The following is a 26,801-nucleotide window of genomic DNA, read 5'->3' on the forward strand; positions in this document are numbered from 1 at the left end:
TGTCCTTGTGTTTGGCTGCGTGCACAATCCTTTTTACACACTGTCACCACTGTTATAGTGTGTAGTTGTTCAGTAAAGAGTTGCTTGAGTTGGCAGTTCTTATTTTGGGAATGTGTGTGACTTAATGTGGCATGTATCTGTGATTTTCTCGCAGGTAGAGGTGGGTGATGAAAAGCAGAAATGATTAAGCAATTAGCTGAGGTTGAGCCCCACATGGGGGTCACAAGATAAATCTAAAGGGTCAGTAGATCGACTAGTTAAAGGGTAACTTTGGTATTATTCAACCTGGAACCAATTTTCCCATGTCTAGGTGAGTAATGGGAACAACTTTTTTTTTTTAAAATTTGCTGAGTAATAGCTTCGAAACAGGCTGCAATGTCATGATACGGCACATATGCACCATCAATTTACGTCCACTAAAAGTGCTTATTTTGCCACTGACACACTCAGACTTTTCTTCTCACTCAGACCTTTTTGTTTAACCAGAAACAGCCCTGAAGTCATTATTACCAAAGTCACCAGACTTTTTTTTTTTCAACCAAACCAGAGCTGGTGATTGTTGAAACAGTGGAAAGACACACGAAGACAGCTTTTGTGAGTTTTATTTTATTTCTGTTGACTTTGAATCAGGTGTATTTTACAGTGATAAAACAAGTCTGGTGGGTTTGGTGACAGCAATTCCGGGGCTGTTTCTGGTTAAACAAAAAGGATCTTACTCTTTAACAAAGAGGTCTATCTCTGTGGGGATCATCTCCATAATGTTGTCAGACACTTAATAAAACAATCTGAGCCTGTCAGTTGTAAAAACAGACACTTTAAGTGGGCGTACATCGACAGTGCGCACATTCCCCGAGTGTTTACATTGCAGCCTGCAGCCCTCTCTCTTAATACTAGACAACAGGAGTGGGGAAAAAATCAATACAGCATAGTATCCCAATATTTTTGAGTGGCAATAACATATCATCACACAGTGCCAAGTATCGATTTTTATATTAAATAAATCATTAATATTACAAATACAAATTAAACTTTTGGTAGTCTACTAGAATAATATAATCAGTTGCTTTTTCAGTCCACAAGATGCATGTTGTTGCTGCAAAAATTGGCTAAAGTGAGATGAACAAACTTTATCTTATTAGATAAAACAGATCTTGACAAAGTTTTCCTTTGGGGACATTATTTACAGTTGAAAAAGGTAATAAATTGTAATATATCACAATATATTTTACGACAATACCCAGCATATTGCAACATATTTAAAATCACAGTAATATTGTGTTGTGACTTAGGTATCGTGATAATATCGTATCGTGGCTCCTCTGGTGATTCCCACCCCTAGTGGACAAATTTCAAAAATTGTTGTTTCATTTTGTCATTCTCACAAAACATGGGAATATTGTGTCCAGGGTTAAAAATACTGCAGTTACTGTTTGAGAGAGAAGAACAAAAACATCATTTCATTTATCATAAACCTTTGCGCACCTTTTTTAGGACATATGTTCTTTCAGTTTTTTTCTTGTAAAATACAGAATATAGTTTACCTCTTCAGGCCTCAAGAATTACTCAAATGAAACCATCTGAGGAGGTAAAAATCGCTCTCTGCTCACAGCTCATAGAAATACGTAATCTTAATGAGGGCTAGGGTTAGCCAAAAATGCTAGGAACTAGGGGTGAGAATCACCAGAGGATCCACGATGCGATATTGTCACGATACTTAAGTCTCGATACCACATTATCGCGATTTTAAACCAGTTGCAATATGCTGAGTATTGCAATAAAATATTTGCGATTTATTACCTGTTTTTAAGCGATAAATGAAGTCCTCAGGAAAACATTGTCAACATTTGTTTTATCTAATAAGATAAAGTTTTCGGTCTGTTCATCTCACTTCAGCCACTTTTTGTACCAGTAAAATGTGTCTAGTGGACTGAAAAATTTAGTTCAATTTGTATTTGTAATATTAATAATTTGTATGATTAAAAGATCAATAATTGGCACTGACGATACGATATTGCCACACAAAAATATCCCGATACTACGATGTATCGATTTTTCGCCTATCCCTACTGGGAACCACTGACGTATCTAATTTATGAAAATGTAATAGCCCACTACGCTGAGTATTTTAAGTAATTTTTAAGGCAAAAATACAAAACATTTTCATGTTCCAGGTTCTTCATCGTTTGTTAATTCAGTGCCGTTGCGGACGGCACTGCACTTGAGTGAATGGAAAAGGTCAAGGATTTATGAGCACACAAACGTTCAACATGCTGATCCATTACGTATCGGACACTAAAAGAGTTGTTAAAAAGGATTCTTTCATTTATTTTGCCCATCATTAGTAGCAGTATCACAATAGCTTCGTCGTTTTCGCAGGATGTTACCATCTACCAATCTTTCCAGAATGACAGGGTAAATTTATGTTCATCGCATCTCAGTCAGAGTTTTGTCACAATAATTTTACAGGATAAACAGTAAGGTTATTTTTGAGGGCTTTTTTCCTTTAATGACAGGACAGCTTGAAGTGTGAAAGAGGGAAAGAGAGGGAAAGATATGCAGCAAAGGGCCATGGGCAGGGATCGAGCCCACGGCTGCTGCAGCAAGGACACTGCCTTTGCACATGGGGAGCCCACTCTACCCACTGAACTACTGAGCACCCCATTAAACAGTAATATTGACTTGTAATCCAGCCTTACATGAGGAGGTCCACATCAGTGACATGGGCTGTAGAATTTCCCAAAAATGTGTGAAATGCAAAGGGAGTTCATTGAATTCGAGGCATTGTCAGAGTTTTGTGACGAGCCCATGTGATTCTTAATCCACCAGGCTTGTTTGACACACAAATAGCTACACACGTGCCAAAAAGAACATATTTAACTATTTATTATTAGCATGGGAACACTCTGAAGGCACTGAGGGTATGATTAACAAGTGCAGCTCATATATTTTTAGATATTGTTGCACTCTAATAAAGGCTTTATTGAGTGTTTTGAGAAAGTGGGAGTGCTTCTGTGCTTCCCACTAGTTTGAATCATCAGCATGTGTCTCACTGCTGGTGGCATTTGGCCTATAAAAACCACCTCTCTGCAACCAAAGGGAAGTTAAGATCTGGTGAAGAGTGCAGAGCGGAGAGCCGCTGTGTCTGTCTCCTGAGGAATGTGGTGCAGAATGCCTCAGCTACTCTCTCCGGGCCGTCCCTTCATTGTATGCATACCTTGGCAGAATCAGGCCTCGTGCACCGTCTGCATTGTGAGCATACTGTGGTGGACGGGGTCACTGTCACCGGACCCCCTTTTGTCTGCGCTGATTGATGGTAATCAGACAGTTACTGTATGTTCTGCTGTCATCAGACCCCGCTGGTTCACGGCTCGCTGATGTGTGTAGATTAGGAGAGTTAGCGATGTATCAGCCTGATGTCATAAGTTCTGCCCCGTCATAGTTGCTGTTAAAGCCTGACACGGTGTGTGCTGATGGGGCCTCTTACACACACATGGCTTCATAAATCATTACACTTGGGCATTTAGTCCCTCCAAAGTCTCATGTCTCATCTAAGAAGAGATGCATTGTTTAGTCTAAAATCTGTTAAGGAAAGAAGTGTCAGGTTTCACAGTGTAAGCGCATGTTGTTGTGCTGTATATATATGTATGTTTACATGCAAATATTGTATATTTATCAAACCATAAAGTCCTGATACTTGTCTGACTGATATGACGAAATTCAATCTGAACTTTTTACATTGGCTATATATAAGCAATCAACTTTGCTGCCCTACAGAGGCAGAGAGCAGAAAATCTGAAGGTGAGAAAACAGTTCAGAGCCTGAATGTACAGTATAAAAAACATTTTAAAGACTTTTTTAAAGTTCCAGTGAAATGAAAAATACATTTTCCCAGTTTCATTCCAGTTTCCCTGTGTTTATTAATCATTGATCTCATTTAAATGCCAAATGTATTTGGAAAAAGTAGTATTTTAAGAGTATTTTATATCAGACCCCTGTCTGTATTTTTCTGGTAAAACGGTTTAAAATGTTTCATGACTGATCCTGCACTCAGGTGTGTTTACAAAAGTTCACCCAATCAAATAAGACTCTGGGTGACTAGGGAGCCACACTGGTCGTATAAAACCTCACTTCTCTGCCTGTGGGTCATAGTAGCTAACAGAAATATGGAGAGAGAGAGAGAGGAAGAGATGTGTGTTTGGATATCAGTGGGCAAAACCTTTGTTTTCACTTCCAATACCATGGGGCAGAGGTCTAATTCATTTATCTTTCCCTCGTCTAAAGCTGGGCAATATATCAGTATCATATCCATGTTGTGATATGAGGCTAAATATCAGCATAGATTTTCGATATCATAATATTTTAAGTGTTGTCTTGTCCTGGTTTTAAAGGCTGCATGACAGTAAAGTGATGTCATTTTCCAAACTTACCAGACAGCTGCAGCTGTTCTATAATTTGCCTTTACTCTCTTAGGGTGCTTTCACACCTGCGTTGTTTGGTTCAGTTCAATCAAACTCAGGTACGTTTGCCCTCTAAGTGCGGTTCGCTTGGGCAGGTGTGAACACAGCAATCACACTCGGGTGTGCACCAAAACAGCCAGACCGAGGTGGTCTCAGTCCGGTTACAAACGAACTCTGGTGCGGTTGGTTTGTGGTGAGAAAGTGTTCTGACCTGGATGTGAACCAACTGCAGTCACATGACACATTGTCTGGGTTAAACATGAGCATGTTACAGTCCTGGAGGATTATTAATGTGCATCTCCTCCTGTACTACCTTAATATGCACATTCAGCACATCCAATGCATCAAAACATTGTTTTCTAGTTGGAGCCGCGCCTCGTTTTCAAACTGTATGGTTTGACTAAAATGAACAATGACAGCAATATAGTCCACGATGAGCAGCGCTAAAATCAACCTGCGTAGTTGTCCCTCCATTGTGACATTAGAAAGTGTCACATTTATCTTGCAAGTGTACTCTTCTTCAACGTTTGCTTTACTTCCTGGATTTTTCCCACATGGAAATTCTGATCAATCAAGAGCAGTTTTCTCACACAAGGCATTTGATCTGGTCTGCTTGTAAATGCTGCCGTGAGAACACAAACCAACTCTAGGCAATTAAACAACTTTGGAACAAAATTAGTCCCTGATTCAGACCAAAGGAGACGACTCTAGGTCTGAAAGCACCCTAAATCAGTGGAGTACTTCTTCTCAGACACATAACTGATGATTATTTATCAAAAATCTCATTGTGTAAGTACCGTCATCCTCCAGATCTAACATTGAGGGAAGTGTGTGTGTAGCTGACAGTCTTCTGTAAGTTAAAGCTAGCAGTTGTTATCTCCAGCTAGCTTTAACAGGATTTGGCTCTCTTGCTTTAGCTGTATTTGGATTGTCACTGTGTTTTGTTGTGACTGCACACTAAGAAATTCTATATTTCTATGGCACAAAAAATATATGGCAAAATAAATGTCAAGTCAGTTTCTGGTCTTAACAGAACTTTGACCTAATATGTGGTTACTGTATTTTGGTTTTTAGGGCAGTTGTAGCCACTTGGTTGTGATGATTTATGCCAGTGTGTCCAGTTACAATCACTGAGGTTTGTAGTACATGGAATGCTCTGTCAAAGACTTCAGCCATTAATTCAGAGTTTAGTAAGACTGACCACTGGAGACCATGTTGTTCTCTCTGCTGACCCTGGGAACGATCAACAGTTTATTCTCCTGACCACCTGAACTGATCTGGTGCCTCCCCACGGAGCACTGAACTGAACACCTCTGTGACCTTATAAAATGCACAAGCTTGTAATTATGACACTCACCAGTACGACATCAAGAGGGTTCCTGGTTTGAACCCCAGGGTGAGGGAGCCCTTCTGTGTGGAGTTTGCATGGTCTCCACGTGTCAGTGTGGGTTTCCTCCAGGTGCTCCAGCTTCCTCCCACAGTCCAAAGACATGCAGGTTAATTGGTGACTCTAAATTGTCCGTAGGTGTGAATGTGAGTGTGAATGGTTGTCTGTCTCTGTGTATCAGCCCTGTGATAGTCTGGTGACCTGTCCAGGGTGTACTCTGCCTCTTGCCCAATGTCAGCTGGGATAGGCTCCAGTCCCCCATGACCCCTAACAGGATAAGCGGTTATGGAAAATTAAAGAATGAATGAACCTGTTTTGATGGAACTGAAACACGTTCAGTGAGAAATCAGTATTTCTTTTGATATATTTTTTTGGGCATTTTTTAACCTTTATTTGATAGGACAGACAAGTGTGAAAGGGGGGGAGAGAGGAGTTGACATGCAGCTAAGGGCCACAGGCTGGAGTCGAACCCGGGCCGCTGCAGCAACAGCCTTGTACATGGGGCGCCTGCTCTACCACTAAGCCACCAACGCCCCAGAAATCAGAATTTCTAAGATTTGGCTTTGATAATGTGTCCTTACTATACGAGGAGTCTCTAAAATTTGTATCTTACAGGAATTATTATTTATGTTTCTTTATTAAAATCAGTCATTACCTACTTTTTACCCCGTAAAGCTGTTGCTTAACACATGAAATTACTGTAAAAGTTTTTATAATTTAAGTCTGTCATAGAAATACACACATTTATTACCTTTATGTATTCATACCTCATATCACATTCATTGTTTTTGCGTGTGCTGTGAAACAAAGTGTGTCCTTGGATTAATTCTGCACACACATAGTCTTAATGAGGAGATTCTGAAATTCTTGAATTGTGAAAGAGTTTTCTTTGTGATGATAATATGCATCTTAAAACGTACGTGGGAGGCAGTGATCATAAACTGTTGCAACTGTCGAGGGTCAGGACGGTGGGGGAGAGAATGAATATTTACTTTTTGCTTCTTTTCCCTCGATTAACACAGAAAACATCTTTTATAAACATGATAAATGAAGCAGAGCGCCCTGCAGGCCGGTTAATGCTAACAGGAAAAATTATGTAATGTGGGAGGGAGAAGAAGAGCTTTATGTAAAATTACATTATGAGAAGAATTTAAGCTGAAACACTGTGGTGTTTAAAAGATTATAGTTAAGTACTGCAGTGCCCCTGTGTTCATTATTTATCAGCATTAGTTTGTTTGATGCACACACTAACAGTTAACACAGACACTGTACATGATGTTATTCAGCTGATATGAAGGAGCGTTCCTTTGGGTGACTGTTGCACTGAGTAGATTTTAAATCATTTCAGGATCACCAAACCGCTGACGTTTGCCGACTGTGTTGGAGATGAACTGCCTCTCGGGTGGGAGGAAGTTTACGATCAGCAGGTGGGAGTTTACTACATCGACCACATCAACAGTGAGTACACCTCAGTTTGTCTCTAAGCACTTTAAAAAAAAAACAGATTCACTGTAAGATGAAAACTGAAGTAATGATGGTGGAATGATGATACAGTGTACTGAAGCTATTGTGTCTCAGATAAGCTACAATAAAACCTCAAAAGTTTGGGGGGGTGATTAAATTTAAAAAAGACGAAATGAAATTAATAGGATTCCTTCAGCAATTCAAATAATTAGACTGACAACAACGGTACTTTTAGATACTGACACATGACAGGTAGAGCATATTTAGAATTATGTATCATCCCACTTTTTACTAGAGCAATTTTGTTTGCCTATTTCATTCATTGTTTTACTTTTTAGCAATTATATTTTTTAGCAAAAGGAGTTGGCTTTGCAGTGTTGATTGTTCCAAACATCGTTTTAGGGCTTTTGAAGTTTTAGTGTGGTGATCAACCACCTGCACCTGAGCCCACATTATTAGAGCTTAGCGCTGCTGCGTGTGTGTGCGAGAAAGAGCGATATATAGGAGGAAGACAAGGTGGAAGGTGGACTATTGCACACAGTGTTTTTGTAAGATATTAATAACTTGGAACGCTGCGGGTTTGGCCTCGTCACTAGATGCAGAGCAAGTGCTTCACTACAGTTGGCAGCCACAGATAACAGTTCCTCTCACCTTTTCCTTTTTCTCTGCCGCACTGCCAAGTTAATGCTTGAAGTTGGGATCAGTGATTGAGCTGAGAACACTGGCATTATTCATGTCTGGCCACCACCTTTTAATTTCATCCACCATTTTAATGGTGAAGAACAAAACAAAAATCAAAGCGTTAGAATCCTGATGCAGACGTTGATCACCATGGCAGTGACTGAAGCTTCGAGTCATTCGTGTCAGCTCTATATTTTACCTAACTGAATAATGTTTTATTATCTGGGGACAGTTTTCATCAGGAACCCTCAACATAATGTTTAAAGGTGTAAATTTAAAATGGCCCTGACCAATTTTTGGATAACCGTACTTTTGGATTTGGACTGTTTATTTGGAGCACTGTTAGAATACGTTTGGTTATTCATTGCACCATAGTCTTGGAGTGCAGAGTGTGCTTTGGGCACAGACGGCGCAGTGAAAGTGAAACTTAACAGTTCATTGATTCATATAGAAATAGAACACTCTTTTTCTAAGAACAACAGCGGTCTCATTTTAGTGATGTCCATTGTTCTTCCAAACTACGAAGGTGAAACTGGCCGCACACCCCCACAGTTCCGGGCTGGGTCTAACCTGTGTGACAGCAACAGAAAGTTTGCTCTCACTCTCACGCCTCTGCGGGAGCAGCTCTTCTGACCGATCCAACCACTAACTGGTCGACTGATCAGTTCTCCACCACGCGACTCAAACTCAACAAACTGCTGCCAAGGATAAAAAAAAACTCATAAAGTTTCCACCTGTGCTGTGTTCATGGACTCACAAAAGCCTCTGAATTCATAGAGCTGACATATGAAGATCACAAAAGCACGCACACAAAAAACAAAGCAAAACAAAACAACCTGAACGTTTGCACTCTGGCCCCGTCATCAGCTACCACCACACATAGATTCTAATTCTGTGGGAAGCACTGTTGTCGACAAGCTTGGAACATATGCACAATAGAAAAACAAAGCAATGGTTTGTCTTTTGCATCACAGAATCTACATGACGATGATTTTTCCCTGTTAAACATGTTAAACATGTTAAGATGTTTGTAGCAGTCATGTTGTAGAAAAATCTGGAGTAGGAATCGTAGTAAGAAATTGTTGTTTTGTAAATTGATCTGAAAATATTAAATTAATTTTCCCAAAAAGAACAAACTAGATGTGGGAAAGCAAAAAGGCCTCTGCTCTCTCTGAAATTATTCTGTAATTCATCTTTGTTTTTGATAGATTATTTGCTCATGATTTGTGTATTGTCTTTTGTCAGAGACGACCCAGATTGAGAACCCGCGGACTCAATGGCGGCAGGAGCAGGAGCGCATGCTGAAGGAGTATCTTGTGGTGGCCCAGGAGGCCCTCAAAGCCAAGAAGGAGATGTACCTGGTCAAGCAGCAGCGTCTGGAGCTGGCTCAGCAGGAAATGTTGCTCTTCCACGAGCTCTCTGAGGACAACCGCTCCATCACCAGCAGTAAGACACACCAACATCCAGCTCACCTCAGTCACTCGCAACCCTGAATGTCATAATCGAAAAAATCTACATGAGCGTACATGGAAAGAGAAAATTAAAGGATGAGAGACGTGTGAACTCAAATGCTCCATGATGACCTGAGCTGACCTAATTATCTGGCCTGGACATGCTATAGTGTTGATGTCCCCTCAGTAACTGGTGGGGGTGCAGATCTATAGATGATCTTCCAAATCCCTGGTGCCCCCCCACCCTTCTTTTAACCACCTCCACCCAGTTTACCCTCTGACTCCAGCCAGCTGTCACACACAAAGTGTCCAGGGGGCGTCCACAGAGAGCAAAGGCTGGGAGACGACACCGGATCCCCCCTTCAGCTCTTTGTATTACAAGTCATCATTATCAACTAACTGATCTTTCTTTCTGTGTGTTCACAGCTCTCTCCAGCTCGTCCTCGAACGCGAAATACGACCCCGACCAAATAAAAGTGGAAATAGCTTGTAGACGAGAGCGGGTAAGTCATTATCGGAGGAGAACAATGGGCTGAAGCGAGGGGGCCCTTTTGGGTAGAAAGGGGGGCTGGGGTGTGGCCCCTACAGGATACTGTGGCTCTAGCTCGGGGCCTCGAGAGGATGAGGATGAGATCATCATCAAAGGGTCAGACAGAGGCTAGGTCACTGACTCACAGGGCCAAGTCGGACATTTCTCTGAGATCAGTCACATGGGTGAGGGTGTTTCCTGAGTCAGACATTTTAACCTCAAGTGTTGTGCTGAAAAGATGAGTAGAACTTAATTTAAGTGTTCCCATAGAAACCACAGCCAGAGATAATAATAATTAAATTCATTTTTTTACAATCACAGTTGTTGCAGATGAACTCAGTGGAGACAGGTGTGTTTTTGAGGATTGTATGTGTTCTTTATGATCTGTTGATGACCAGTTAAGTATACATTTATTATTCACAGGAAACACCCACAAATCAACATGATCATTTGAAGTGAAGCCTATGTGGTGATTTAGTTTAATGATTTAGTGATTTGGTACATTCATTGTGTCACAATAATACCTGTAAAACTAAAGACAGCCTCAGTTGTACTTTATGTTTAGTACCAATTAGCAAATGTTAACATGCTAAACTAATAAGATAACATGGTAAACGTTACCTGTTAACATTGGCCCAACCCCAGTCTTCACCCTGAAGCCTAAACCTTCACTGATTTAGCTGACGTCACCTTGGGACAGCACTTTGTTTGGACTTGTCACACCTTGACAACGGCAAAACATGTAACCTATGGTACAATTGTGCGTTCTGGACTTTTTTAACTTTTTCACGACGGAGGAAATTAAAGGTCCAGTGTGTGGGATTTAGTGACATCTAGTGGTGGGGTTGCAGAACTGAAACTCATCCAGTGTGCCAAGTGTGTACGAAAACTAGGATGGAACCAAATGACCAGACTTCATTGCACTTGCAGACTTGCGGACTTTGCGGGCGCACTCCTGGGAACTCTGGGAATGCTGAGGGCTGTGCAAATCCACAATTCATCCAGTCCACAAGCGGACTTTCTTCAGACTTCCAGAGAGTCTGCTTGGGGTGTAGACTTCAGCAGATCTCACTGATTTAATAACCCATTGCAATACAGACGCACTTTTTCCAATTGTATACAAAAACTTATGAATGTGTAAAATAGTTATTGATAGTTAAGCCTATTAAAATGCTACTTGAATTGTGTAGGCCAGAAATATAATAATATTAACTATACATGGGATTTATATCTTGTTATCTGCAGGAACAGATGAGTTCAGCACTATTCATCAACTTATATTACATATATATGAATATGACAGCAGCGGTAATTGAACGTTTCCACAGCAGCGAGTAAAACAGTCTCGAGGGCTGTCCATCAGCTGCTTGCAGTCTCTGCCCTCGCAGATTTACATGATGACAGCGAGGGCTCAGTCCGCAGGTCCAGAGAGAGGATATTTGGATTCAGCCCTTCTGTGCCAACACGAAAATGCTAATGGCCCTGCCCAGAGCCAGTGTTTGATTTGTCCATTCTGGGCCACTGTAGAACAACATGGTGGACTGTATGGAAAGAGCCAGTCGCTTTATTTTAACGTCTTTCAGGCTCTTGTGTCACAGAGTGGACAAGTTATTCATTTTTAACACATTTTTGTTAAAACAGCATAATTTAATAGAATTAAAATAAACAGTTGATGAGTAAACTAGGTGTGTAATATTGCCTGTGCGTACTGTACTGATTTCATGTGGGACTTTTCTTTCGGTACCGTCTGACCTAATTGTAAATGTAGTGTTTCAGTGTAACTTAAGGCAACATGCCAGTCTTGTGTTTACTGTGCTTTTTGTGGGCTTGCCCAGGTGACCTCGTATTTCATGTCACAGTGCTATGAATCGTTGGTTATTCACTCAGACAAAGTCTGCAGAGATGGGGACCTACAGAAAGTGTGCATGAAAGTCTCCAAATGTCTGAGAGAGCCCTCATGTAGTTGATGATGTGACAGTGGGACAGATCTGCATTTACTGGGAATGCACTTGAAGTCCGTGAGTGTGGAGACTGGGATTAGGCCATTGGGAGTTAATTCAAAGCACAGCTGTTCAAGCACAGCGATAGACCTTTAGTCTTGTTACTGTTTTACTGATAGCGATACACGGCACATTATGTCTGATGTCTATAAAATTACATAAAATCAGGCTGCAGAATCGTTATTTGGTCAGTTTAATATTGTGAAACTAATAATGTGACATGATCATGTCATCACCATATAGTTCCACTGACAGGGGCACGCCACTGATGAATTATTAGACTTCCTTTACATTGGCAGAAGAATCAAAAGTAGCACAGGCTGAGATATCTTGACACTTAATCCTACATTTCCCATGATGCAACTCAGCAGCATCTTTCATGAGACCCTCCCTGCCTGGTAGATTTTTACATCTTTCAAACTCAACTCCCTCAGTTTGTGACAGAGGATTTTTTCTTAAAAATGTGTTGTCTCAATGCTCAAACTGCGAATAACCCCGATGACATCATCAGGGTTATTTTGTCAAACATAAGAATTTTTCCAAAGACATCATGTCATCTGTCATGTGACAAGTAAACTGAACTTGATGTGTAAATTCAGAGGAGTTCCCACAGTGGTGGAATATAACTGGATACATTTACTCAAGTACAGTACCATATTTAGGTACTTTTTGTACTTTACATGAGTATTTTAATTTTATGCTACTTTATACTTCTACTCCATGACATATTGGAGGCAAACATTTTACATTTTACTCTACTATATTTGTTTTACAGCTTTGTTTACATATTTAGATGATTAATAGAAAATATAAATCAACTAATAATTCTGATATATTGTTACAAGCTACATAAAGTACATTAAGTGATTAAATTAGCCCCAGTTTTACAATGATGAACAATAGTGATTAATTAAAAATAATAATAATATAAAATAAAACAAAATAAGATAAATAAAATAAAATTAAATAAAACAAAATAAAAAAAATAGAATGATAATAAAATAAAATAAAATAAAACGAAATTAAAATGAAATATAATAATCCATCCATTTTCATCTGCATATCCGAAGTCTGTGTCGCGGGGGCAGCAGGCCAGGCAAAGCACCTCAGACATTCCTCTTCCCGGCAGCACTTTCCCTTAGTGTGTAATCCCTCTAGGATGTTCTTGGCCTCCTACCAGTGGGACTTGCCCAGAACACCTCCTTATAACAATAATAATAATGATAATATAATAGCAATAATATACATTATTCTGAAATGACTCATTCTGCATAATGAGTATGTTTACTTTTGGTTCTTTAAGGGTATTATAAAGCTAATACTGTTATACTTAAATAAAAATGTGAATGTAGGACTTTTATTTGAGTAGTTGTACACTGAAGTATTGGTACTTTTACTCAAGTAAAAGATTAGAACACTTCTTCCACCTCTTTAAAGTTGATATGTTGAATTATTAGAGACTAGAGTCACAGATAGAAACTTAATCAGACACCTCAGTATGTGAACCACTGTGTGTGTGTGTGTGTGTGTGTGTGTGTGTGCGTCTCTGTATAAACATTCCTGTATGTGAATAATCATGACTAAGCAGTTTTAGCTGGCGGCGGTGGCGGTGGTGGTGAGAGAAGCCCATTGTGCGCCACGGTAACCCGGTGCTCTGCCTTGTGTCCGCAGCTCTCCAGACTGAAGCAGGAGCTGGCCCAGGTGAAGCAGGAGCTGCAGTATAAGGAAATGGGAGTGGAGACCCTGCAGGAGTGAGTGTTCCTCTGCCTCTGTGTCCCCGGCCCACCCTTCCTCCCATGACCACCCTTCTCCTTCCTACAACACTCTGCCCCCGCTAATCCCCACCCAGCAGCCTTTTGCCTGTTTTATTCCCTCTCACCCTCGGTGTCGGGGCTCTATCTTTCTCTTTCCCTCTCCATGTTTCTGCTTGTGTTCACACAAAATATTTACTGAAGTTTAGCAGGTTTTTATATTTTAAATTTCCCTCCCTTAACCCTGCATCTCTTTTAAAATGTTTCACATGGCTCACAAATACAGTTTAATTACATTATTGGACATAATTCAGTTCGTCTAAGTGGAAAATGATGAGATTTGAAAGATGTGGAACAAAAAGCCCTTTGACCCATAAAGAAAACGAGAGGATTTTGAAGGAATATTAAGGAGATATTCCTCTTCAGCTTCTGGTTTAGAAGAGTTTTCCATTTTCCTTTTAGTTTGTGTTGCTATTCAAACACATAGCGTCTTTTGTGCTGGGAACATTTCTGAGCTGTTCCAAATTTCAAGTTAGAATTAGAGGCTCCACCTCTGAGAGGAAAAAAAGAGAGAGAGAGCATTTGAGAAAAGGCAAATGGAGGGAGTTTTTTGATGGAAAAGGGGACTCCACCTCAGGAAGAGGATGCACCAGTGGAGTGCAGGGAGCCAAGGCTCAGCCTGGAGAGGAAGTTGCTCCATGGAGAGGGGAGGAGGGGGGAGGTGTGGGCTCGAGAGCAGTTTCAAAAACACAGAGATATCTGGCAGCAAATTCCTTTGCACTTCCTGAGTCCTGGCAAAGAGTCCCTTATCTCTTAGATAATACACGACTCGAGTGATTCCCAGAATAGCCAGGAGAATACACAGCTTGCAGAAAACATGGATGCATCCTCCTCTGACTTTTTGTGTGTGTACGTGCTCATGTATGTGATTGTGCCTTTGTTTGTCTGTGTGTCTGTGTGTATATGTGTGTGTGCTTCCTATTGTTTCTTCTGGGTTGGTTTTTTGCCCAGTAGGGTTGAGGCCAGTAGAGACCCTACGGCTGTTGTTTTCCCAATCTCAGCTGTTGTCAGCAATATAGCTAATTGTTCTCCTCGCCATGTCGCATCAGATAAAGCACACAAACAGGCTCTGACATAGACGTGCCCCCCTCTGTCGTCACTGCTCGACTAAAAGAATTCAGGAGCTGGAGTCGGGAGTTTATCTCTTTTGGACTGTTTGCTGTACTTGTATCTGTTCTGCTCATCTGTAGTCCACCTTATCTTGACGAGTTTCACAAATTTTTCAGACACTGCACATATTTTCACCGAGCAGACCTTTACTCTGTGTCCACCAACATTTCAACTGGTGATTTAATCAAGCTGAAACAAAATGTGAGCATATTTCTCTACAGTACACAGGGTTGGGGGCTCAACTCAACACAGGCAGGCACTGAGGGGTGGGCAGTGCTTTTTTTTTTGCTAAGCATATAAACTCCCAGGCCCTGCCAATGGGGTGGGGGGAACAAAGCAGAGCTTGTTTGGGGAGGAAGAGGCAGGGTCGGGTGGATGAACAGTACCTGCTGTTGAAGGAGAGTGAAGGAAGCGGGCTGTGGTGAGAGCAGGGGCCACGTGCCAGGCCCAGTGATGGAGGAGGCACCGCGCCGCGTTCCTCCGACCAACAAACCAACCAACCGAACCCTCTCCTTGTACCCACACTGGAGAATACAGGACAACTCGCTTCAAAGCAGGAGAGCAGATTTGTTTGCTCATCAAATTTTTACAGGAATTTTGGAGACATTAATCAAACAGTCTCTCAACTTTAAAGCTCGACTTCATATGGGCTCTTTTCTGGGGTTTTCGAATGAAAATGCTCACTCAGCCATTAGCAAAAAGAAGTGACGTAGGTTAGAGCCCTGATAATAATAATAATAACTTAGTTCAGATTGGGAACGCCCACAAAATGTCACATCCTTAACACCAAGAGGGCAAACAAAGTATTCACTACCCTGCTGAGGAGATGCTATTTGACTTTCTGCGCATCAAGTAAACTTAAAAATCCAGAGTTAAAGTGTATTTTTCAACCTGGACCCTGTTTGTTTGTTTGTTTGTTTGTTTGTGTCAAAGTGACTAATGGGAACAACATTTTTTGAAACTGGTTCGGTATTGAGCGAAAGCAGCGGCCAGGCTGCAGTGTAAACACTCAGAAGAATTTACGTCCATGAACAGTGACATTTAAGACACTGACAGGCTCAGATTATTATTTTAAGTATCTGACAACATTATGGAAATGATCCCTAAACAGAAAGACCCTTTTTGTTTAACTAGAAACAGCCCTAAAATCGGCATCGTCAAACCCACCAGACTCCGTACAGTAATTTAATCATTGTGCAACACACTTTATTCAGAGTCGACAGAAGCAAAATTAAACTCACAGAAACCATCTTGGTTTGTGTTTTTACTGTTTCAACAATCACCAGCTCTGGTTTGGTTGAAATAAACCCTTAATTCACCCAGTTATGAGATAAAATATGGCGGCTCTATACACGCTTAAATTACTGTTTATTTAAATGGTGTCTGGTGGGGTTGGTGAGGGCGATTTCGGCGCTGCTTCTGGTCACACTAAATGGATCTTACTCTTTATCCCAACAGTGTTATGTTGTGTAGCCACTGGTTTAAAAGTTGTGACCCTCTAGGGACCTGTAGTTTTCCCCCTCGCCAACTCTGTCCCCTAGCTATGACTAGACATCACCTATATCTGTTACCTACAGTAGATGGCAGTAGGCACGCCCCCAGTTTGGAGAAGCAGGCGTATTTTAAACTTTACCCTGCTGTCAGACAGCCCTCTCAGATGAGGAACTAAAGCTGTTATATTGCTCTCTCTTCAAAGCCAGACTCAGTTGACAAAAACATTAATTTTACCTCACAGAACACAGGAGTTGCAGGTCTGCCACTGCTTTGATTGATTAGATTGTTTGCATCATTGTGTGACATCCAGATCCAAACTAACTTCGCGTCCGCAGCAGTGTGTTGCTTAACTTCCCTGCCAGTTCGGGGGTTAGAGTAACATCTAATTTGGAAGATTATTAACACAACATTCTCAAAAAAGGCTTGGCTCAGTCACAAAGAAGCACATTAGGGGTGTAAGGGGGTTTATATGACATCATTACCATCATGACCCCCCACAAACGAGCGAGCCTTTGAAAGCAGCACTTTTTAAAGGCTGACACAATATGTCAGCATGTGGAAACAAACAGAGGTTATCATTTACACCGGCCTGTCACATGCAGTGTCAGTATTTCATAACTGACCACAGTCAGTCCAAAATAAACACTTGAATGTTACCTCCCACACAAAAATACTTCAGATGTTCGTCTGATGATTTTTTCGTGACTTATTTTCCACTGACCTGTTTTCCAATATAAAGCACCACCCTGCTGTTAGTAAGTGAATGAGAGATGTCACTCCTCATTTGATTCTATAATAATGCAACCACATCTTTTCCTGCCGTTCCTTTTCCCGCTGAGGAAATAAGCAATAACGTTTTAGTAACCCCACATGATTGTAGTTTTACCCTTTGACACATTTTCATCAGTGCCCCTGTTCTGACTTCCTTCACATTTTGGGCCTTATTTAAACAATCTATAGTTCAAAGTCTATAGTGCCTGACACAAGTGCATTTAGGACGCGTCAAACTCCACTTTTGCTCGTTAAACGGCACATAATCTGGGCACAATTAAGGCGCAGGGGTCAAAGGGGTTGTATTTAGTCTCTTTATTCGTCATAGGTGTGTTTTGGGTCTAACATGGATTTAATCACTCAGTGTCTTCTCCCATTCCCTTTGAAACCCAGCTGTTGTAGTTATAAAGAGGAAACAGAACTAAACCTTTAACTTCTGAAATAATCAATGACGTTACGCTGTTCCCTGTATGTGAATGTGCACAGCATCTCTCTTAACAGGGAGTCAGACAGCAGCTCTGCTCTGATCTCTGCTATGTTCACATTTTATAGAATGTCATTAATATTTTCCTTGTTAATAATGTATTATTTCACCCATTTGCAACACATCCCTGTGTCCCTGTGTGTGTAACAAGCAGAGTGTACACACATTGTGAACCTGCCTGTGTAGGCGCATCTTACTATCTGAGTAATGTGACCTTTAACTAGCAGGGAAATATTGCTGCCCTCTGACTTTAGACCGGGTTTTTGTTGGTCAGTGGTGCCATCGCTTTCTAGCAACACACCAACAATGCACCTGAACACACCTTATTTAAGACCTTCACAGCAATGAGCGCACACACTGGCGCAAGTACATCAGTTGCTTACACAGCGCAGGTGCTTGCTGTGAGAATGACAACTGCGTCCGTTTGACTAGCAACGACAGTAGTGCTGCGCTGTGCGTCGCTTTGCGTCAGCTGTAAGATAAGTCTTTAAAACCGCAATGATTTGCAGTTGACGTAGAATTAATTTTCTATTTTGATCACTGAATAATCATTTAAGCCATTTTTAAGCCAAAAAGTCAAACATTTTCTGGTTTCGTGTTTCTTAAATGTGAGACATTGATGCTTTTCTTAGTCTCACATGGTAATTAACTGAATAGCTTTGTATGTAGAAAAGAAAATATTGTGCAGATTAATCATTATTGAAAATAATTGGTAGTTGGAGATCTAAATAACAATACAGCGAAGAATCTACTGACAGCAGATGATCATAGTTTAGTCCTTTGACACATTTTTCATCAGTGCTCCTGTTCCTCCGTCCGACAAACTTTAAAGTTAAGCTTTTCTTGGTTGCAACAAAGAAGACTTGTACTTATCTGTTCTGCGAGAGGAACATCATTGAAACGTAAAATCTTCCCCAAAGTTATGCGATATAATGTTTTAACAAATGTGCTAATACAATGTTGCTCAGCTGGCTGGCTGTTCAGATCAAGTTTTACTAGAATTAATGGACTCATAATTAAATTTCAGTTCTAATATTGACTTATGTGGAAGCCTGAAATTTACAAAATATTCAGGGTGTCTACAGGTCCTTAAAAAGTCTTAAAATGTCTTTAATTCAAGTCATTGAACAGTCTTGAGTTTTAATTTGCGAGGCTTTAACCGCTACAAACATTTGACCTAATTTCAGTTATCCATTTTTTAATTTCTTTTTGTGAAAATGAGTGAAGCCTTTCCATGTAAAAGGCTATGATACTGTTATTTACTCTGTACTTGCACTGACTTAACTCACCCTAATACCTATATTCCTACATAACACCTACCTCTGCACAAGACTTTATATATGCTACCTGCCTGCAATGATTACCAGCAATGGTTAAATAAGTAAAACATGATCTGTCCAAAACCCTGTCCTAAATTTGGTTAAGTTGTCTTGAACGGGTCGTAAAAAGCAGTAAATTTAATTGTCTGATACCTGTAGACACCCTGAATATGTTTTTATCAACTATTGGAAGTTAACTAAAAGTTAGTGTTTATTTTTAGACTCTATTTAAAGTATTTAACGAACAATATTGTTAATTCATGTGTTGAATTTTACTACATTTAGTCTGTTTTGAGGGCTCATAGACTTTAAGAATAATGGGAGAGAAAAGCCTAAAACACAGCGAGTCAGACTGTGTATGTGCTGATAGACACAAGGCGTGGACATAAAGCTCAAGCTGACAACTTCAAAATGTCTTTATTGGCTTTAAACTTAAAGTAGACAACCACTTAATTTAAGTTTATCCTCACAGAGCAGTTTGAACAAGCCTGATTATTCTGTACTTTCCTAAAGGATGAGTTCCGTTATACTCTGTAAACACTGAGACAGACTGTGAGATTTATCGCAAATCCTCCCTCCAGCATCAAACACGAGAGCATCAAACAGTCTGAACATCTGGGCTTTTAACACTCAGCGCCCCGGCAGACGTCTCAATGTGTGTGTTTGTGTCACAGGATCGACAGGAAGATGTCCTGCAGTCAGACAAACTACAAGCTGGACGAGGCTCAAGCCATCTTCAACGAGCTGCGGAGCATCAAGAAGGCCATCAGCACAGGCGAGAAGGAGAGGCAGGACCTCATCCAGGTATCTCACCTCCTGCTGTTCTCCTCTTTACTCCTGGAACAAACGTTGGTGGGGTATTCTCTGCTGACCTCTAGTGTCTGTTAACCTCTACTGTCCCGCTGCTTCTCATCATTGTCTTTTAATAAAACACATTTCCAGACATCTGAGTCACCGACCACGATTTTGTCAGTGAAGCAAAAAATGTAATGGAGTAATATATATAATGAATAATAGACGGTGATTCAGTCTGATTGTCAGGCCACATTTGCAGAGGCATTTCCTGGCAATCTATTTATGAACATAAACCGGAGGCAGATGAGACAGTGTATATGTTGAAATTCATCTTTAAAGACAAAGGCCGGACAATCTGACAAGTTCCATTTCTTGCTGTTATTGTTTTTTACTTTTAATTGTCAGTGAGATATTGTTGAGACAAGTTTTGTCTTGTTAAACATTGCTCCCTTCCACAGTGCCTGGCGAAGCTGACGGTGAACTTCCAAAACAGCTTGTCAATCCACGACTCGGCCGGCGAGGTGGTGAACAGCACTGGAAGTGTCGGTGACTCGTGCAGTCTGCAGCAATACTGCGACACTGGCTGTCAGACTGACATCATGGGAGAGGTAAGAGACACTGCTACTCCTCCCTGTCTCCCCCTAAAACAGGTTTTCAAACTGTGAGGAGGAGTTGAGGAGGTGAATGAAGGGGACGTGTCAGAATTTGTGCTCCTTCTTGATGCGGGTATTTTTAGATTCAGTGTGTTCAGTCATTTCTTCCAGTAAACGTCCATAAATCCTCTGAGAAATAACACAAAAAAGTCGTGACTCATGACTCCAGAGGTTGCCTGAGAATAATCATGCATTTAAGTATTCTTCAGTGTCAAGGTCTGTGCGTCCGTGTGGACAAACAGCAACTGCTAACAGATATTTTGGCACACTTTTAATGATCTAAATCTAGTCTAAAAATATGGGGCTCCAGTTGTAGCCCACAGCTAACTAACTGGGGGGTGATGAGGGATGTTGTTGCGGGGGAACACAAGTCTGACTCACTGGATGCAGACTGTGGCTGTGACTCTGCCATTGGCCGGCTATTTAGGCTGGCATTCTTCTCTCCACTATCCACGGGTTACCATTTTCAAAATCCCCAAGCAACAACACTCCCGCACTAACAACCTAACCTACACGCTGAAAATGACAAGTTTTAAAGAAGATCTGGATCGTGCAGTGAGGCATGTCTGCTTTGTTCTTGCTGCCAAGATTTACAACAAACAAAACAACTTGTGAACACATCTTAGAAAAGCACAGACTCCATCTCACAGGACTGTCATGCCTGATGTTGATCTGTTTTCTGACGCGGCCAGTCGGAGCTGATATGCCACATCTTTTCACCCTGACAGCAGCATGCACCACTGACACTGACTTCACCAGTGTACCAATCCGTTCCACTTCACATGAGCTGCTGTGATATCGTCATAATAACGTTCTGCTCGAGCCACATACAGCAAATCATGTATGCTTCACCTCTAAAGCCTCCTAGAGACTGAGTTTTTAGCAATCTTGTGAGTTTAGTGCAGCTACACTGTGCAACATGAATCTTATAAACTTGGTACGACATCAAGTTTGATGTACGCAGACTGTACGATGACAGCGCCTACTGAATCACAGGCTACAACGTAAGATGCAATAGCTTCCCATACTCAGTGCACAAGTATGCTCCGCGGATTATTACTTCTCCAACTGGAAGCACAACATAGAGGGTCACAAGTTTTGTGGGCACTATATACTGAGGTGTGTCTTTGTGTGTGTTTGCTAGCTGCTAGGTTGCTCACCTGGCAGCTGCAACTCTGCCACTACTTCCTTCCATGCTTCGTTCTTCTTTACGCAGTCATGATAAGCCCTGGATAACAAGGCTTCTGCTGCCACAACTCTACAAGGTTTTCTTCTTTGCCAGAATCCCACACAGTTTCTCTGGCTTGTTTTGCCTCCATGACAAGCTGCTGTCTGTCTGTTTGTGCTGATCAGTGCGTCATTTCATGCTGCATTTCTACTGGTTAGAAGACGTAGGTCGTAAAAGTAGTCACACAGTGAGATGGTCATCCCAAATTTCCGACACTGTCAGAATTTTATCCCAGGCTGTCTTTGATCACAAGACCGTGACAACAACCATCCTTGCACCTCTCTGATTGCCGTAGGACCACCATACAGAGCTACGACCAAAGATATCGCCAGGTTTCTCTCACGACAGCCCAAAATTGCAGTGTATTCCAGGCATAAGGCAGCCATTATCAAATTATGTTTGTCTTTTTTATCTGTAAAAGTTGAATCACACAGTCTACAGTCATCTGTTAATGTTTTCTGTGGTGTTTTCTTTTGGGGAGCCATTTCATTGACAGTGTTCACCTTCCCATGCTCAAAACGAGTAGCCCCCAAACACTATTTCACAAGGACACCATCACTGCATCCTGAGCTTAGCGCCACCCAAGACAATTGTGATTAGCTTAAAGAAATACAAACAAGCCAGAGCATTTTTCCCCCGCAGCAGAATGATAACGTTTGCATCCAGACCTTACTGACACAGCACTGTGGAGATCTGGCTGCTTGAGATGAGTGGGGTGCAGTTATATCAGTTTTGTCAGACTTTAAAAACCTCTGCCCCGAGAGAATGATCAGCTGCTCAAGTGATGACCAGATAAGCTGCAGGAAGCTCCCTCTACTCCCCTCATATATCTGACATGACTAATGGTCATGATTAAGCCGTGTATCTTCCACTATTTGTTACGTAAGCTGCTGTGACTTTGAATCATTTTATCATTCCTTTTTTTCCCCAGTATGGTTCCCAAGATGCCACACATTTAGTGGACAAAGTGAAACTCAACTGGCAGTACGAGGAAGCCAAGAAAAAGTAAGTGGGCTTGTGTCTAAATAAATTCCTTGACTATCAGTCTCACACAGCTTTACATACACACATAACATTGGTATGAAAAAAAATAATAATCCAAAGATATAAGGCAGGTTCAGCCTCACAGCAAGAGGGTCCTGTGGTTCAAACCCAGGGTGGGGGAGCCCCTCTGCATGGAGTTTGCATGTTCTCCCCGTGTCAGCTTCAGTTTCCTCCAGGTACTCCAGATTCCTCCCACAGTCCAAAGACATGCAGGTGAATTGGTGACTCTAAATTGTCCGTAGGTGTGAATCTGAGTGTGAATGGTTGTCTGTCTCTGTGTGTCAGCCCTGTGATAGTCTGGTGACCTGTCCAGGGTGTATCCTGCCTCTCGCCCAATGTCAGCTGGGATAGGCTCCAGCCCCCCTGCACTGTGTGTCAAGTTTTTTCTACTCGTACATCTGTTGTAAACATGTTTTTTTGGTTAGGCGCCTATTCAGACTTTACAGTTTAGAACGTGTAGGAGCTTTGAATATTATGTTGTTAGTATATGGCGGCTATTCCCGTGTTCAGCTATGTCTCATAAGTTGCTTGAGCAGTTTTTGGGTTGATACCATTTATTACACAGATTTGGTGCCACATTTAAGCATTTCTTTTACCACTCCAGAACTGATGAAAGTTTTCAAAAATCCCTCTGAAATACGACATCAATACACCAAGACCTTGAGGAGCACAACAGAGAAATCCATGCTGTGATTTGGTATCAAAAACTTTTGACATTTGGAGATTTCTGTAGGAATTACATTTTTCAGCGATGGGATGGCGAGCACTTCTATCCTGGAAACTGCTAAAAGACCCTGTGATTGTCAATATACCCGTGAAGGTCATTCATCCTCTGAATGCTATGGGTCTGTAGTTTGTGGCTGTGAAGTTTCATGAGGGTGTGATTATCCTAGAGGTCACAATAGGTCATTTTATACAGTGAGGTCAGGTTTAAAAGAAATGGTCTCACTACAGTGAAATGGCTACTATGGGGCCAAACATCACCACACATGAGTATGTTTAGGGACCCTAGTGTGCCCAAAACTGAATGGGACGAGCATAAAGTGAGCATGTCTGTGAAGGGGAGATTCATGGGTAGCTGAAGAGTCATTGTCATTCAGATATCTTGAGGTGCGAGGTGAAGGCACCCGTGTAAAAATGGCTTTGACAGTTTTTCCCTCGCCAAAATTTAGCCTAACTTTGGAGCACGAGTTAGCAGCCCAGTATAGCCTCTAGAAGACGGTGTCAGCTGAGGACAGAGTTAAAGTCACATCATCTCCAACAGAGAGGAGCAGATTTACCTTCATAGCTGGATGCAACTATTGGAGTTTTGAGAAATCTCATTTCCAGCTTCCAGCTAAATTCTTTCCACCATGGGCCACTTCAGCATTTATGTCGAGACATCCAGTGTTTGTCTGTTTGTTGTTTACCAGTCGTAGTACTATGACACACCGCCATGCAGCACTGACTCACAGGCCCTGTCAGCCCCCTCTCGTTCCTCGGGCCCTGCTTGTCGTCCAGTGGGAGGACGTGTTATGAATAGTATTTGCGCCCGGTGGCCGTGGCTGCTGAGCGATGTCTGGCCAGCGGAATGAGCTGGGTGGTCACATTCTTCCCTGGCCACGCTGCTGCTGACTGTGTGCTGCCTTTGTGTGAGCAGCCAGAGAGAGCTGTGCCCACCGCCTGCCTCGCTGTACACCCTGCTCCTCCACAAGGTGGTTTAATATACACACTGTTTGGTTAAATATATCCCAGCTCACCCTGTTAACGCTGGCAAAATTATATGTTGGCAGAATCAACATTGAAAGAAATTTCTGTTAGTTTTAAGAAGGGGTGATTGTGACTTGAGCTCAGGTATGTCATGAGGCTGTGTGTTATTATTATTATTCAAAGGTTTTTTTTAAATGGGTTTTCAGACATTTACACATTACACATTATGCCAACATCTGCATCCCAACCACCCTACACCCAACGGGAGACTGGCCAAATATTTGATAAATAAATAAAATAAAAACAATAACATATTATAAATAAATAAACCATAAAATTGATCATATAATAATATAATAATATTTATTACTATGATGATGACAAAGATAAATAATAATGAATAATAATGATAATAATTAAAAGAGCAACAACAACAATTATGATTCTAACAATAATAATAATAATAAATATTATTATTGTTGCTATTATAAAGAATTTAATTAAAAAAGATAAATGAAGCAAAAACTTACAAGCTCTATTATTATTATTGTTATTATCATTATTAATGATAATAACAATAATAATAAATATTATAAAGTAGATAAATAAATTAAGCAAAAAGATTAGTAAGATTTTTTTTAAAAAAATGTAATTAATAAATAAAATAATAACATTTTATCAAATAATAATATAATAATTATTACAATGTCAAAAATAATGATAATAATTATTACAACAACTATTATTATTATTATTATTATTATAAAGAATTTAAATAAAAAATATGGCAAAAATAAAAAACTTTATTATTATTATTATTAATATTAATAATGATAATAATAACAATAAATATAAAGAATATGAATTAATTAAAAATAAAATTAAAAAATAATATTTAATAAATAAAATAAAAACAATAAAAATAATTTGTATCAACTAATGATATAATAACAATAATAATAATAATTATAACAAATTATTAAAAAATAAGGCTAAAACCAAACAGACTTACAAGCTAAAAAAAAAAAAGATATCAATAAATATCATAAAGCATATAAATAAATGAATAAATGATGCAAAAAAAAACATGAAAAAATAATTAAAACAAAAAATATAGATTAAAAAAACTTAAAGTTAAAAACTCAGTTACAGGCATTAAGTTTTATTTCTTGCAGTGCAGACATTGTTATGATGTCCAAGAATGATTTCCATACTTTTAGGAATTTATTAATTAAGCTCTCATGTTTTCTCACTTCGGATGAACCGTTATCTCTTCAGCTGACTGTAGCCCAAAATAGTGTCATATTTGGGCATGCCCAGGGTTCATAAATTCAGGTTGCTGGATCTTGTGAGGTTGTGTGTTACTTAATAACTGACTTTGACAGCTTGTGTTTCAGCTGTAAGAGGCAGCCGAGTGATGATAGCTGCAGCAGCAAGAGTCCCCATGTTATTATTACGCTGGCTGTGTGCACACTTATTTTACAAGACTCATGTTGCTGTGGTGACCCAGCAGCAGCAATGCCAACCATGACATCAGGGAGGGAGGGAGAGTGAGGAGAGACCTGTGGAAACTTGCATGCTCTGTCACTGAGTCACTCTGTCTGAAATCCAGCTCACATAAACACAGTTATTTCATCAGAGCCCAGGACTCAGTCTGCGAGATCCCACTTAACTCTGTCTGAATAAACGTGTTGGTGATACACACACCTGTAAGACCGCTGGCTGATGCAGCACTTTGGCTCAGGTAGAAATTAGTGCGCTGAATGCTGTCATTATAGTCGCAGCATGAAGTGTCTGCTCGGCTCAAATTTGTGTTCTTACATAGAGCTGATTCTGCCATATTTCTATAAACACTGCAGAGTACACAGAGGCTGTACTGAACCCTGTAGGTAGCATTAAATCAGGAAACTAAAGTCATACTGAACGCGCACACACACACACACACACACACACACACACACACACACACACACACATACAGACACTTATTGATCAGTAGCCGTCCAGGTATTCACTTTATTTTAGTTTAAAAAAAAAACATATATACTACATATATACTTATTTGTTTTAGACTTTATTATATTTGTAAGAAACATAAATAATACTTAACCATATCAGTATACAAACATACATATAAGAAAGAAAGAAAAGAAATACAATAAAAAAATAAATTTAAACATTTAATTTAAAAAAAATTATGAAAATTATATAAATCACATTTTTAAAAAATCATGTTGTTATGCCAGTGTGTCAAAATAAATATATAAAAATAAAAAATAAAATAAATAATACATAAATAAATAAAAATAAATTAAATAAAAAAATTAATAGAAGTCTATAAAAATAATAAAATGTTTGTCTTTCAGCTAGACTAATGCCCAACTTTATCCCATCGTACATTTAACGTAACATTGTTTTTGTGCAAGTGTGGTAG

The 26,801-nt window shown here is 40.3% G+C and overlaps 1 protein-coding gene across 1 annotated transcript in view; it reads left to right on the top strand.

Moving 5' to 3' along the window:
• Positions 1-26,801, top strand: part of wwc3 (WWC family member 3) — a 57,779-nt gene that overhangs the window by 12,539 nt on the left and 18,439 nt on the right. Inside the window, exons 2-8 of the mRNA XM_033622183.2 lie at positions 7,193-7,302; positions 9,235-9,435; positions 9,867-9,943; positions 13,641-13,720; positions 19,633-19,762; positions 20,212-20,361; positions 22,566-22,639. Coding sequence (XP_033478074.2) covers positions 7,193-7,302; positions 9,235-9,435; positions 9,867-9,943; positions 13,641-13,720; positions 19,633-19,762; positions 20,212-20,361; positions 22,566-22,639 — 822 coding nt within the window. The remainder of the gene's footprint in view (positions 1-7,192; positions 7,303-9,234; positions 9,436-9,866; positions 9,944-13,640; positions 13,721-19,632; positions 19,763-20,211; positions 20,362-22,565; positions 22,640-26,801) is intronic.

The sequence above is a fragment of the Epinephelus lanceolatus genome, chromosome 6 (assembly GCF_041903045.1).
Source record: "Epinephelus lanceolatus isolate andai-2023 chromosome 6, ASM4190304v1, whole genome shotgun sequence".
Lineage (NCBI taxonomy): Eukaryota > Metazoa > Chordata > Actinopteri > Perciformes > Serranidae > Epinephelus > Epinephelus lanceolatus.